This window comes from Palaemon carinicauda, chromosome 35, assembly GCF_036898095.1.
Source record: "Palaemon carinicauda isolate YSFRI2023 chromosome 35, ASM3689809v2, whole genome shotgun sequence".
Classification (NCBI taxonomy): domain Eukaryota; kingdom Metazoa; phylum Arthropoda; class Malacostraca; order Decapoda; family Palaemonidae; genus Palaemon; species Palaemon carinicauda.
Window position 1 is genome coordinate 78086234 of NC_090759.1, and position 14341 is coordinate 78100574.

General features: G+C 48.2%; 2 protein-coding genes across 3 annotated transcripts in view; one reads left to right on the forward strand and one right to left on the reverse strand.

The window, feature by feature from the left end:
• Window positions 1-14341, forward strand: part of LOC137627373 (transmembrane channel-like protein 7) — a 437009-nt gene that overhangs the window by 211523 nt on the left and 211145 nt on the right. The window lies entirely within an intron of this gene.
• The window catches only part of LOC137627905 (uncharacterized), an 81058-nt gene that overhangs the window by 32194 nt on the left and 34523 nt on the right, over window positions 1-14341 (reverse strand). For both annotated transcript variants that reach the window (XM_068359358.1, XM_068359357.1), the window contains exon 3: window positions 9271-9357. In XM_068359358.1, coding sequence (XP_068215459.1) covers window positions 9271-9357 — 87 coding nt within the window. The remainder of the gene's footprint in view (window positions 1-9270; window positions 9358-14341) is intronic.

Consider the following 14341-nt stretch of genomic DNA (forward strand, 5'->3'; position numbering starts at 1 on the left):
GCTGCAGCGAGAGCTGAGGAGACTGACTCATGGACGGAAGAGGTTGTTGTACCTCAACCGAGAGTTGCACCACTGGTGGAGCAGCAAGGGGAGGCGGAGGAAGAGTGGAATAATCCTCCTGATCCCAAAGTAAAGGTTGCCTTAAAGAAGGCTGAGGCTGAACACCACTGGGAACAGCGAACTCAGAATGTGGCTTAACATCGTACGCCTGGCAGATGGTGCTGCGACTAGGCGGAGCGAGCGCAGGCGGGGCGAGCGCAGGCGGAGCGAGAACAGGCGGAGGGAGTGTAGGCGGAGGCGGAGGTGCAACACTCTCAGCCCGACACTCACGCATCAAGTCCGAAAGCTGAGCTTGCATGGACTGAAGCAGAGTCCACTTGGGATCGGCAGAAACGACAGTAGACTGAGGTAAAGCCTTAACAGTCGAGCTCTGTTGTGGCAGAACCTTACTCCTCTTGGGCGGAGTACAGTCGACAGATGACTGAGGCGAGTCAGAGCTGAGCCAATGACTGCAACCTGGCTGAGCACTCGCGGACTGGACTCTACGTTTAAGCGGTCTCGAGACCTGAGACCAACGTTTCTTCCCTGACAGTTGATAAGCGGACGAGCGGAAGACGGGCTCAATCGTCTGCAGGTGGGAGTGACGGTCTTTGGAAGACACGCCCGCAACCACCGAGGATAATTCTGTGCGCCTAACAAGGCCTGCCGAACCCTTATGCCCTTCGACATTGCTTCTCCCCTGGGCTTGGGAGCTTGCAAGAGGTCCCGGACTGGGAGGACGACTGGCTCGCACAGAAAAATCCTCACGCACCACACTGGCACTAACACTAGCACTAGGCACTGCACTGACACTAGCACTCGTCACAGCACTGGCACTAACTCCACCCACTGCACTCTTGACCTTCAGTTCTTTAACTTCGGCCATCAGAGACTTATGGTCACTTACCACTGACTCTACTTTATCGCCTAAAGCCTGAATTGCACGCAAAACCACTGACATATCAGGCGGAGGGCACACAGTAGGTTCGGGGGTAGCCACTACAGGGGTAGGAACAGGTAGGGGATCATGAGGTGAGGAAAACAATGAAGAGTGAGAAGAACTCCTCCTAACTCTACCTCTCTCTAACTTAGTAGAATACTTCAAAAGACGGACAAATTCCAATTCCGAAAGTCCGGCGCATTCCTCACATCGATTTTCTAACTGACAGGGCCTGTCCCTACAGTCAGAACAAGCGGTGTGAGGATCTACCGAGGCCTTCGGAATACGCCTATTGCAAGACCTACATCGTCTATGGGAGGGGGCTTGCGAAATGTCAGACATTTTGAATTCAAAGAGTTAGCCAAAGGGGGTTCCAAAAACAAGCAAAAAATCGTTAACAGTTAATCAGGACTATATAAAAGCTATCTAGCTAATATAAGAAGGTTTCCAGTAAAGCGACAGCCGTTAATCTGAGAGAATACTTCACCAATTAGCCGTGAATAAACTCGAAGACCATAAGCGTATCCCAGAACGTCTTGCCGGAAGCACGACAGAGGAATAATTGAGGAGGTGTCAACAAGAAGTACTTGAGTACCTGGCCACAGGTGGCGCTGGTAAGTACACCCCCTTCTAGTATTGTGATAGCTGGCGTATCCCTCCATAGAATTCTGTCGGGCAACGGAGTTGACAGCTACATGATTATCGGGTAAGTTTAATATTGAAAATAACATTTTTCAATATTAATCTTACCCGATGATCATGTAGCTGATTCACACCCAGGGTGGTGGGTGGAGACCAGCATACATGTTAACAAAGAAGCTAAGTATCCCGTATTTCATTTTAGCAGTTATTCAAAATAACAAACATAAAATAAATAAGTACCTGGTAAGGAAGTCGACTTGAACTATTACTCTGCCTTTTTTAAGTACGTCTTCCTTACTGAGCCTAGCGGTCCTCTTAGGATGCTGAACGACTCCTAGGTGCTGAAGTATAAAGGGCTGCAACCCATACTAAAGGACCTCATCACAACCTCTAACCTAGGCGCTTCTCAAGAAAGAATTTGACCACCCGCCAAATCAACCAGGATGCGGAAGGCTTCTTAGCCTTCCGTACAACCCAAAAAACAACAATAAAAAGTATTCAAGAGAAAGATAAAAAAGGTTATGGGATTATGGGAATGTAGTGGCTGAGCCCTCACCTACTACTGCACTCGCTGCTACGAATGGTCCCAGGGTGTAGCAGTTCTCGTAAAGAGACTGGACATCTTTGAGATAGAATGATGCGAACACTGACTTGCTTCTCCAATAGGTTGCATCCATAACACTCTGCAGAGAACGGTTCTGTTTGAAGGCCACTGAAGTAGCCACAGCTCTCACTTCATGTGTCCTTACCTTCAGCAAAGCAAGGTCTTCTTCCTTCAGATGAGAATGTGCCTCTCTAATCAGAAGCCTGATGTAGTAAGAAACTGCGTTCTTAGACATCGGTAGAGAAGGCTTCTTGATAGAACACCATAAAGCTTCTGATTGTCCTCGTAATGGCTTTGACCGTCTTAAATAGTACTTAAGAGCTCTTACTGGGCAAAGTACTCTCTCTAGTTCGTTCCCCACCAAGTTGGACAGGCTTGGGATCTCGAACGACTTAGGCCAAGGACGGGAAGGAAGCTCGTTTTTAGCCAAAAAACCGAGCTGCAAGGAACATGTAGCCGTTTCAGATGTGAAACCTATTTTCCTGCTGAAGGCGTGGATCTCACTGATTCTTTTAGCTGTTGCTAAGCAAACGAAGAAAAGAGTTTTTAATGTGAGGTCATTAAAAGAGGCTGATTGGAGCGGTTCAAATCTTGATGACATTAGGAACCTTAAAACCACGTCTAGGTTCCAGCCTGGTGTGGATAACCGACGTTCCTTAGAGGTCTCAAAAGACCTAAGGAGGTCCTGTAGATCTTTGTTGGAGGAAAGATCCAAGCCTCTGTGGCGGAAGACCGCTGCCAACATACTCCTGTAACCCTTGATCGTAGGAGCTGATAGGGATCTTACGTTCCTTAGATGTAACAGGAAGTCAGCAATCTGGGTTACAGTGGTACTGGTTGAGGAAACTGCATTCGCCTTGCACCAGCTTCGGAAGACTTCCCATTTAGACTGATAGACTCTGAGAGTGGATGTCCTCCTTGCTCTGGCAATCGCTCTGGCTGCCTCCTTCGAAAAGCCTCTAGCTCTTGAGAGTCTTTCGATAGTCTCAAGGCAGTCAGACAAAGAGCGTGGAGGTTTGGGTGTACCTTCTTTACGTGAGGTTGACGCAGAAGGTCCACTCTTAGAGGAAGAGTCCTGGGAACGTCCACTAGCCATTGCAGTACCTCGGTGAACCATTCTCTCGCGGGCCAGAGGGGAGCAACCAACGTCAACCGTGTCCCTTCGTGAGATGCGAACTTCTGAAGTACCCTGTTGACAATCTTGAACGGCGGGAACGCATACAGGTCGAGATGGGACCAATCCAGCAGAAAGGCATCCACGTGAACAGCTGCAGGGTCTGGAATCGGAGAACAATACATCGGGAGCCTCTTGGTCATCGAGGTAGCGAATAGATCTATGGTGGGCTGCCCCAACAGGGCCCATAGTCTGCTGCAAACATTCTTGTGAAGGGTCCACTCTGTGGGGATGACCTGACCCTTCCGGCTGAGGCGATCTGCCATGACATTCATATCGCTCTGAATGAACCTCGTTAAAAGCGAAAGCTTTCGATCTTTTGAAAAAATGAGGAGGTCCCTTGCGATCTCGAACAACTTCCTCGAATGAGTCCCTCCTTGCTTGGAGATGTAAGCCAAGGCTGTGGTGTTGTCGGAGTTCACCTCCACCACCTTGTTTAGCTGGAGGGACTTGAAGTTTATCAAGGCCAGATGAACTGCCAACAACTCCTTGCAATTGATGTGAAGTGTCCTTTGCTCCTGATTCCATGTGCCCGAGCATTCCTGTCCGTCCAGTGTCGCACCCCAGCCCGTGTCCGATGCGTCCGAGAAGAGACGGTGGTCGGGGGTCTGAACAGCCAATGGTAGACCTTCCTTGAGAAGAATGCTGTTCTTCCACCACGTTAGAGTAGACCTCATCTCTTCGGAAACAGGCACAGAGACCGCCTCTAGCGTCATGTCCTTTCTCCAGTGAGCAGCTAGATGATACTGAAGGGGGCGGAGGTGGAGTCTCCCTAACTCGATGAACTGGGCCAGCGATGAAAGTGTCCCTGTTAGACTCATCCACTGCCTGACTGAACATCGGTTCCTTCTCAGCATGCTCTGGATGCATTCTAGGGCTTGATTGATCCTTGGGGCCGACGGAAAAGCCCGAAAAGCTCGACTCTGAATCTCCATACCTAGATAGACAATGGTCTGGGATGGGACGAGCTGGGACTTCTCTATATTGACCAGGAGGCCCAATTCCTTGGTCAGATCCATAGTCCATCTGAGATTCTCCAGACAGCGACGACTTGTTGGCGCTCTTAAAAGCCAGTCGTCCAAATAGAGGGAGGCTCTGATGTCTGCCAAGTGAAGGAATTTCGCAATATTCCTCATCAGACTGGTAAACACAAGAGGTGCCGTGCTTAGGCCAAAGCACAGGGCTTGGAACTGGTACACAACCTTTCCAAAGACGAACCTTAGGAAAGGTTGGGAGTCTGGATGGATGGGGACGTGAAAGTACGCGTCTTTCAGGTCTAACGAGACCATCCAGTCCTCCTGCCTGACCGCTGCTAGGACCGACTTCGTCGTCTCCATCGTGAACGTCTGCTTGGTGACAAAAGCATTGAGAGCACTGACGTCCAGCACCGGTCTCCAACCTCCTGTCTTCTTCTCTACCAGGAAGAGACGGTTGTAGAAGCCCGGGGATTGATGATCCCGGACTATGACTACCGCTTCCTTTGTAGCAAGAGCGACACCTCTTGTTGCAACGCTAGCCTCTTGTCCTTCTCCTTGTAGTTGGGAGAGAGGTTGATGGGAGATTTAGCTAGAGGGGGACTGCGGCAGAACGGAATTCTGTATCCCTCCCTTAGCCACTTCACAGACTGAGCGTCTGCACCTCTGCTCTCCCAAGCTTGCCAGAAGGTCTTGAGTCTGGCTCCCACTGCTGTCTGGAGAGGAAGGCAGTCAGAACTTGCCTTTTGCGGACTTGGAACCCTTCTTGGACTTGCCACGGTGACTGTCGGCACGGGTACCTCCTCTGCTGGAGGTTCTGCCACGAAAGGGCGGTATGAACCTAGTTGCAGGCGTGTCTACTGCTGCAGGGCGGAAGGGTCTAGGCACGGAAGGTAAGGTTTTAGCCTTACGTGCGGAAGATGCCATAAGATCATGGGTATCCTTCTGGATAAGCGAGGCAGCCATCCCCTTGATCAGCTCCTCCGGAAACAGACACTTGGAGAGAGGAGCAAACAACAACTCTGACTTCTGGCAAGGAGTGATACCAGCCGATAAGAAGGAGCAAAGATGTTATCTCTTCTTAAGCACTCCCGACACGTACGAAGCCACAAGTTCACCAGACCCATCCCGAATGGCTTTGTCCATGCTAGACATGATCAGCATGGCAGAGTCCTTATCCGAAGGGGAAGTCTTCCTGCTTAAGGCTCCCAAACACCAATCGAGGCAGTTGAAGATCTCGAAGGCACGAAAGACTCCCTTCAACAGATGATCCATGTCAGAAAAGGACCAGCAGATCTTCGATCGTCTCATAGCCAACCTGCGGGGAGAGTCAACCAGACTTGAGAAGTCGCCCTGGGCAGAGGCAGGAACTCCCAAGCCGGGTTCCTCTCCCGTGGCATACCAGACGCTCGACTTGGAAGCAAGCTTGGTAGGCGGAAAGATGAAAGCAGTCTTTCCCAGTTGCTTCTTGGAATGCAACCACTCTCCCATAACCCTCAAAGCTCTCTTAGATGATCGTGCGAGAACAAGCTTGGTGAAGGCAGGAGCAGCAAACTGTATGCCCAGAGCAAACTCGGAGGGAGGAGAGCGAGGGGTTGCAGACACAAACTGCTCTGGATACAAGTCCCTGAACAAGGCAAGGACTTTACGAAAGTCTAAGGAGGGAGGCGTAGACTTGGGCCCTTCAAAGTCGGAGTGCGGTTCATCCAAATGTGCAGCTTCGTCATCTGATACTCCATCATCCGAAAGCTGAGTAGGAAGTGGCAAAGGCAGAGCAGAAAGCTGAACGGCTGAATCCGGCAGTACGGGTGCATGCGTAGCTGCTGCGGATCCAACATCATGCCGCTGCTGGTCAGTCTGCGAGCTGGCAACAACAAAAGCAGAGTGCTGGTGCGTGGGAGGGGTTGCATGCTGTATGGTATGCGGAGCATGCTGTATGGTATGCGGAGCATGCCGCATGGGTTGCGGAGCATGCCGCATAGAGTCAGAACCCGGCAGCTCTACAGCACCTTCCCACTGCTGATGCGGTAGCTCACGCATGTCAACGGATGGTGCGACAAGAACATGCGTCTGGCAGAGTGGACTGCGCATCGGTGGTGGAGCTCTCACAGGTGGAGTGTGGGAGCAGGCAGCCGCAGTATCTGCTGAGCGCACAACCTCGGCGGGTTGTAGGTTAACAGGTGCAGTGTCAACCTTCTCAGCATGATACTCCTGCATGAATGCCGCAAGCTGAGACTGCATAGTCTGCAGCATGGACCACTTAGGGTCTACCGTGGTTGGAGCAGCAACAGACGGAGCAGAAGCCTGTTGTGGAACCACTCTACCTCTCTTGGGAGGTGTGCAGTCATCGGAAGACTGCGGCGAGTCCGAACTGACCCAGTGGCTACACCTGGGCCATTGGACTCGCTCGGAGGGGACCTTACGTTTGAGCGGACGTGAAACCTTGGTCCATCGTTTCCTCCTGGAAACTTCTTCCACAGACGAGGAATGTAAGGGCTCATTCGTCTGTTTGTGGATGGGACGATCTTTGACAGATACGTCCGCAACCACTGAGGATACATCCGTGCGCTGATCAAGGCCTGCCGAACCCTTTGGTCCTTCGACATTGCTTCTCCCCTGGGCTTGGGAGCTTGCAAGAGGTCCCGGACTGGGAGGACGACTGGCACGCACAGATGTACCCTCATGCGCAACACTGACACTGACACTTTTCACATCACTAGCACTGATAACACTTCCCACTGCACTTTTCGCTTTCAGCTCTTTGACATCTGCCAAAAGCTGATTACGGTCATTAGCCAATGACTCCACTCTGTCACCGAGAGCCTGAATGGCACGCATCATATCAGTCATGGATGGCTGAGCACTAGTAGCAGGTTCGGGAGTCACCACTACAGGGGAAGGAAAAGGTTGAGGGGCATGGGGAGAGGAAAAAACCATAGAGCGAGAAGAACTCCTCCTGATTCTCTCCTTCTCTAACCTATGTGCATTTTTAAGGAATTCGTTAAAATCGAATTCCGAAAGCCCAGCGCATTCCCCACATCGATCTTCCAATTGACAGGATTTACCCCTACAATTGGAACAAACGGTGTGAGGATCTATAGAGGCCTTCGGAAGACGCCTAGCACAAGCCCTAACGCTACACTGCCTGTACTTAGGGACTTGAGACTGGTCAGACATCTTGAATGTAGAAGTAGTCAAGGGGGAATTCCAAAATCTAGCAAAGTTCGTTAACAATTAATCCAAATTAATTCCAAAAGCTTGCTAAGCTAATGATAAAGCTTCCTGAATAGCGAAGGCTAAACTCTAGAGTGAATACATCACCAAATCGTGAACAACAACTCCAGAATCAACAGCGTATCCAAGTAGGTCTTGCCGGCGGCACGACAGAGGAAAAATTGAGTTCTTGTTGACAAGAAGTACTTGAGTACCTACTCACAGATGGCGCTGTTGTGTACACCCCCACCTGTATAGCGATCGCTGGCGTATCCCGACCTTAGATTTCTGTCGGGCAACGGAGTTGACAGCTACATGATCATCGGGTAAGATTAATATGGAAAAAAAACTTTTTCATAGTTTGTTCAAATGTACAAATAGCTATGCATGTTCTTGATAAGTGGGAAAAGGGGAAGCTTGATGTCTGATGTAAAAATTTACTTTTCTTTTTTTTAAAAATGATACCAGACAAAGTGAGGCAGATTTTTTACCTGGGGTAATGAAACGGGCATTGATGAATTCCATCCATAATCTGTAAAGGCTCTAGAACCAAAGGTGCCGGGCTATCGATAGTGAACTGTATAATATTCACATGAAAATCCTTCAAATCTCATTAATTAACCTGATTATTGTAAAATCCACCTTCTTTCTTTTCCTAATTAAAAAAGGTGTACTAAACTCTTTACTTAGAAGTTATCATTAATTACCCTCACATTGCTTTCCTTCTTGACAGGAGTCTGTCACCCGTATAGCTTAACTAAGATTCTTATGACAGCCTACAAGAGCCCTCACTTCCATTAACGTTAAATAAAAAAGGCTAATCTTATCGTGGGAGGAATCGGGGTCTTATCGTGGGAGGAGATGGGCCATAATCTTCTGTTCTAGTAGCCTTATACAATGATAATTTTATCAAGAAAACCATATTTGAAATGCAATTTTACATCTGGCAGGATAGGATGGTCTATGATAGGCTACCTTAACGTCCAACTTTGCTTATAAAGGTTCATTTTGATACTGACAAGTCTGAACCCGTAACTATAAACATAAGATTTATAAACTTGGAAAAACTGCTATAATCCCATCAAGACTACAAAAGCTATATTCCTCACTTGCCTAGATGCCAAAGGGGCTATGCAGCCTGTGACAGAAGAGTGGGTAGGGCTTCCTCTTCTTACCTTCTGCCACCAACCAACTATCCTATTAATTATTCAAATGTAATTCCACCTCTGTTCTATCAGGAACTCTAGTAGTACCAACTCGACCTATTCTGTTATATGTTTTGTGAAAAAATTTGGAACATTCCCTTACTTCAAAAGCAGATAAAAACATACTGTGCCTTGTTACTTCTCTTCAAATTTTACTACTAAATTAAAAGTATTTCCAAATACTAAATCAAGTTCAAGCTGGAGAGCCCAGTTTGCACACATTCCCCAGCAATGAAAGAATATATGTACACAGTTCTTGTTTATAAATATACCAATGGTTGATGTTCCTCCCATGGTGCCATCTATCGGAACGACTAGGCATTATGGGGGAGGGGGAGGTTTTTATATTTATTTAGGGGTCAAGAAGTTTGCAGCTTTGATGACATTAGCATGATAACTGTATGGTAAAATTCATTGATATAAACAATATATCCCTAAAATGTTTCACTTAAATATATAATAAAACATAAACCCTTTACCTTATTGTATGGATGACAATCAAAGGTGACCTTATCTCCAACGTTGAGTTTTCCTATGAAGTTATCGGTCTGTTCCAAATTCTTACCCTGAAAAATTAAGGTACAAAATAATCATAATACTTATTCTTAATGTTATTAGACTACGTTTCTAAGACTATTTCTATATTTTCCATGATAAAAAGCTTCACAATGCATACAGACTACCATAAAAGCAATTCAGAAGTACTACTGGTACATCAAAAATTCATCAGCAATAAAGCGAATTTTAAACATCACACAAAATGAATGCCTGGTGAACTATAGTTACCTAATGAGAAATGCATGATATTCCATAAGTTTATTAAGTAAGATGCATTTAATTTGGCTAATAACTTTCCAAATAACAAAATCTTTTAAATCAATATGTTATTTTCATTAGTAAAATAAATTTTTGAATATACTTACCCGATAATCATGTAGCTGTCAACTCTGTTGCCGACAGAAATCTACGGTCGGGATACGCCAGCGATCGCTATACAGGTGGGGGTGAACACCACAGCGCCATCTGTGGTCAGGTACTCCAGTACTTCTTGTCAACACCACCTCAATTTTTTCCTCGGTCCACTGGTTCTCTATGGGGAGGAAGGGTGGGTCAATTAAATCATGATTATCGGGTAAGTATATTCAAAAATTTATTTTACTAATGAAAATAACATTTTTCAATATTAATCTTACCCGATAATCATGTAGCTGATTCACACCCAGGGTGGTGGGTGGAGACCAGCATACATGTTAACAAAGAAGCTAAGTATCCCGTATTTTATTTTATTAGTTATTCAAAAATAACATAAAATAAATAAGTACCTGGTAAGGAAGACGACTTGAACCATTACTCTGCCTTAATTAAGTATGTCTTCCTTACTGAGCGTAGCGGTCCTCTTAGGATGCTGAACGACTCTTAGGTGCTGAAGTATAAAGGGCTGCAACCCATACTAAAGGACCTCATCACAACCTTTAACCTCGGCGCTTCTCAAGAAAGAATTGACCACCCGCCAAATCAACAAGGATGTGGAAGGCTTCTTAGCCGACCGTACAACCCATAAAAAGTATTCAAGAGAAAGGTTAAAAAGGTTATGGGATTATGGGAATGTAGTGGCTGAGCCCCCGCCTACTACTGCATTCGTTGCTACGAATGGTCCCAGGGTGTAGCAGTTCTCGTAAAGAGACTGGACATCTTTGAGATAGAATGATGCGAACACTGACTTGCTTCTCCAATAGGTTGCATCCATAACACTCTGCAGAGAACGGTTCTGTTTGAGGGCCACTGAAGTAGCCACAGCTCTCACTTCATGTGTCCTTACCTTCAGCAAAGCAAGGTCTTCTTCCTTCAGATGAGAATGTGCTTCCCTAATCAGGAGCCTGAATAGGTAAGAAACTGAGTTCTTAGACCTTGGAAGAGAAGGCTTCTTGATAGCACACCATAAGGCTTCTGATTGTCCTCGTAAAGGTTATGACCTTTTTAGATAGTACCTAAGAGCTCTAACTGGGCAAAGTACTCTCTCTAGTTCGTCCCCCACCAAGTTGGACAGGCTTGGGATCTCGAACGACTTAGGCCAAGGACGTGAAGGAAGCTCGTTTTAGCAAAAAACCGAGCTGCAAGGAACATGTAGCCGTTTCAGATGTGAAAACTATGTTCCTGCTGAAGGCGTGGATCTCACTTACTCTTTTAGCTGTTGTCAAGCACACGAGGAAAAGAGTTTTTAATGTGAGGTCCTTAAAAGAGGCTGATTGGAGAGGTTCAAATCTTGATGACATAAGGAACCTTAGGACCACGTCTAGATTCCAGCCTGGAGTGGACAACCGACGTTCCTTTGAGGTCTCAAAAGACCTAAGGAGGTCCTGTAGATCTTTGTTGGTGGAAAGATCCAAGCCTCTGTGGCGGAAAACCGCTGCCAACATACTTCTGTAACCCTTAATCGTAGGAGCTGAAAGGGATCTTACGTTCCTTAGATGTAACAGGAAGTCAGCAATCTGGGTTACAGTGGTACTGGATGAGGAAACTGCATTGGCCTTGTACCAGCTTCGGAAGACTTCCCCTTTAGACTGATAGACTCTGAGAGTGGATGTCCTCCTTGCTCTGGCAATCGCTCTGGCTGCCTCCTTCAAAAAGCCCCTAGCTCTTGAGAGTCTTTCGAAAGTCTGAAGGCAGTCAGACAAAGAGCGTGGAGGTCTGGATGTACCTTCTTTATGTGAGGTAGACGTAGAAGGTCCACTCCTAGAGGAAGAGTCCTGGGAATGTCGACCAGCCATTGCAGTACCTCTATGAACCATTCTCTCGCGGGCCAGAGCGGAGCCAACCAACGTCAGCCGTGTCCCTTTGCGAGAGGCGAACTTCTGAAGTACCCTGTTGACAATCTTGAACGGCGGGAATGCATACAGGTCGAGATGGGACCAATCCAGCAGAAAAGCATCCACGTGAACTGCTGCTGGGTCTGGAATCGGAGAACAATACAACGGGAGCCTCTAGGTTATCGAGGTAGCGAACAGATCTATGGTTGGCTGACCCCACAGGGCCCAAAGTCTGCTGCAAACATTCTTGTGAAGGGTCCACTCTGTGGGGATGACCTGACCCTTCCGGCTAAGGCGATCTGCCATGACATTCATATCGCCCTGAATGAACCTCGTAACCAGCGTGAGCTTTCGATCTTTTAACCAGATGAGGAGGTCCCTTGCGATCTAGAACAACTTCCACGAATGAGTCCCTCCCTGCTTGGAGATGTAAGCCAAGGCTGTGGTGTTGTCAGAGTCCACCTCCACCACCTTGTTAAGCTGGAGGGACTTGAAGTTTATCAAGGCCAGATGAACCGCCAACAGCTCCTTGCAATAGATGTGAAGTGTCCTTAGCTCCTGATTCCATGTTCCCGAGCATTCCTGTCCGTCCAAAGTCGCACCCCAGCCCGTGTCTGATGCGTCAGAGAAGAGACGGCGGTCGGGTTTCTGAACAGCCAAAGGTAGACTTCCTTGAGAAGAAAGCTGTTCTTTCACCACGTGAGAGTAGACCTCCTCTCTTCGGAAACAGGAACTGAGATCGTCTCTAGCGTCATGTCCTTTATCCAGTGAGCTGCTAGATGATACTGAAGGGGGCGGAGGTGGCGTCTCCCTAACTCGATGAAGAGGGCCAGCGATGAAAGTGTCCCTGTTAGACTCATCCACTACCTGACTGAGCATCGGTTCCGATGAAAGTGTCCCTGTTAGACTCATCCACTACCTGACTGAGCATCGGTTCCTTCTCAGCATGCTCTGGATGCAATCTAGGGCTTAGTAGATCCTTGGGGCCGACGGAAAAGCCCAAAAAGCTCGACTCTGAAGATCCATACCCAGGTAGACAATGGTCTGGGATGGGACGAGCTGGGACTCCTCAAAATTGACCAGGAGGCCCAGTTCCTTGGTCAGATCCATAGTCCATCTGAGAATCTCCAGACAGCGACGACTTGTGGGAGCTCTTAAAAGCTAGTCGTCTGACGGAGCCGGACACAAGATCATGGTACTGCTGCACAGTCTGTGAACTGTCAACCATGGGGAAGCGAGGAAGTACAGCGACAACCCGAAGCTGTCTAGACTGTCTGGGTCGTACAGACAACTCCTTATCGGGTTGCTGAGGTTGCCGCACTGCGTCACAACAAGTCACTTCTGCTGGTTGTTGAACGTCTTCCCAGTGACACACTGACTCCGTAAACAAAAAATCCTCTAACAAGGACTAAGCTTGGACTGCATGTCTTGCAACAAAGCTCAAGGTCTATGGGAGCAGGTGTGGTAACAGACGGGGTTAGCGACTGAAGTGGAACCATTACCCTCCCTGGAAGCATGTAATGCTTAAATAAAAGTCCATAGGAGGCTAAGCAGCTAAAGGCTCCTCTCCAAATGACAGAGTCCTCAAGGGAATATCAGAAGGAGGGAGAATAGCACTTTCTCATCTACAGGAACCATATCCGAGAAAAGCTAAGTTCTCTCAGTGAGGGTTTCACTGGTGCAAAAGCAGCAGACTAGAAGGCAACGTTATGAAACTGCTTGACAGTCTAGTGAGTTGGCAACAACCAAAGATGTGTGACTGAGGAGCATGCGGTAAGGTATGCAGAGCATGCTGTATGCAGAGCATGCTGTATGTAGAGCATGCTGTAAGGTAAGCAGAGCATGTTGCATGGCGTGCGACTTATGCTGCATGGGATGAGGCTCATGCTGCATGGGATGAGGCTCATGCTGCATGGTATGAGGCTCATGCTGCATGGGATGAGGCTCATGCTGCAAGGGATGAGGCTCATGCCGCATGCGTTGAGAAGGATGCCGCATAGTATGAGGCTCCTGCCTCATGGGTTGAGGCGGTTGCCGCATAGCATGAGGCTCCTGCCTCATGGTTTGAGGAGGATGCCGCATAGCATGAGGCTCCTCATAGCATGAGACTCCTGCCTCATGGGTTGAGGAGGATGCCGCATTACATGAGGCTCCTGCCTCATGGGTTGAGGAGGATGCCGCATAGCATGAGGCTGCCTCATGGGTAGAGGAGGTTGCCGCATAGCATGAGGCTCCTGCCTCATGGGTTGAGGAGGATGCCGCATAGCATGAGGCTCCTGCCTCATGGTTTGAGGAGGATGCCGCATAGCATGAGGCTCCTGTGAGGTTCCTGCCTCAAGGGTTGAGGAGGTAGCTGCGCAGAGAGAGGCTCATGCTGTGAAGAATGCGGTTGCTGCATGCGTTGAGGCGGCTGCCTCATAGCATAAGGTTCCTGCCTCAAGAGTTGCGTCTGCCTCAAGGGTTGAGGAGGTGGCTGCGCAGAGAGAGGCTCTTGCCTCAAGAGTTGAGGCTCTTGCCTCAAGAGTTGAGGTTCTTGCCTCAAGAGTTGAGGCTCTTGCCTCAAGAGTTGAGGTTCTTGCCTCAAGAGTTGAGGTTCTTGCCTCAAGAGTTGAGGCTCTTGCCTCAAGAGTTGAGGTTCTTGCCTCAAGAGTTGAGGCTCTTGCCTCAAGAGTTGAGGTTCTTGCCTCAAGAGTTGAGGTTCTTGCCTCAAGAGTTGAGGCTCTTGCCTCAAGAGTTGAGGCGG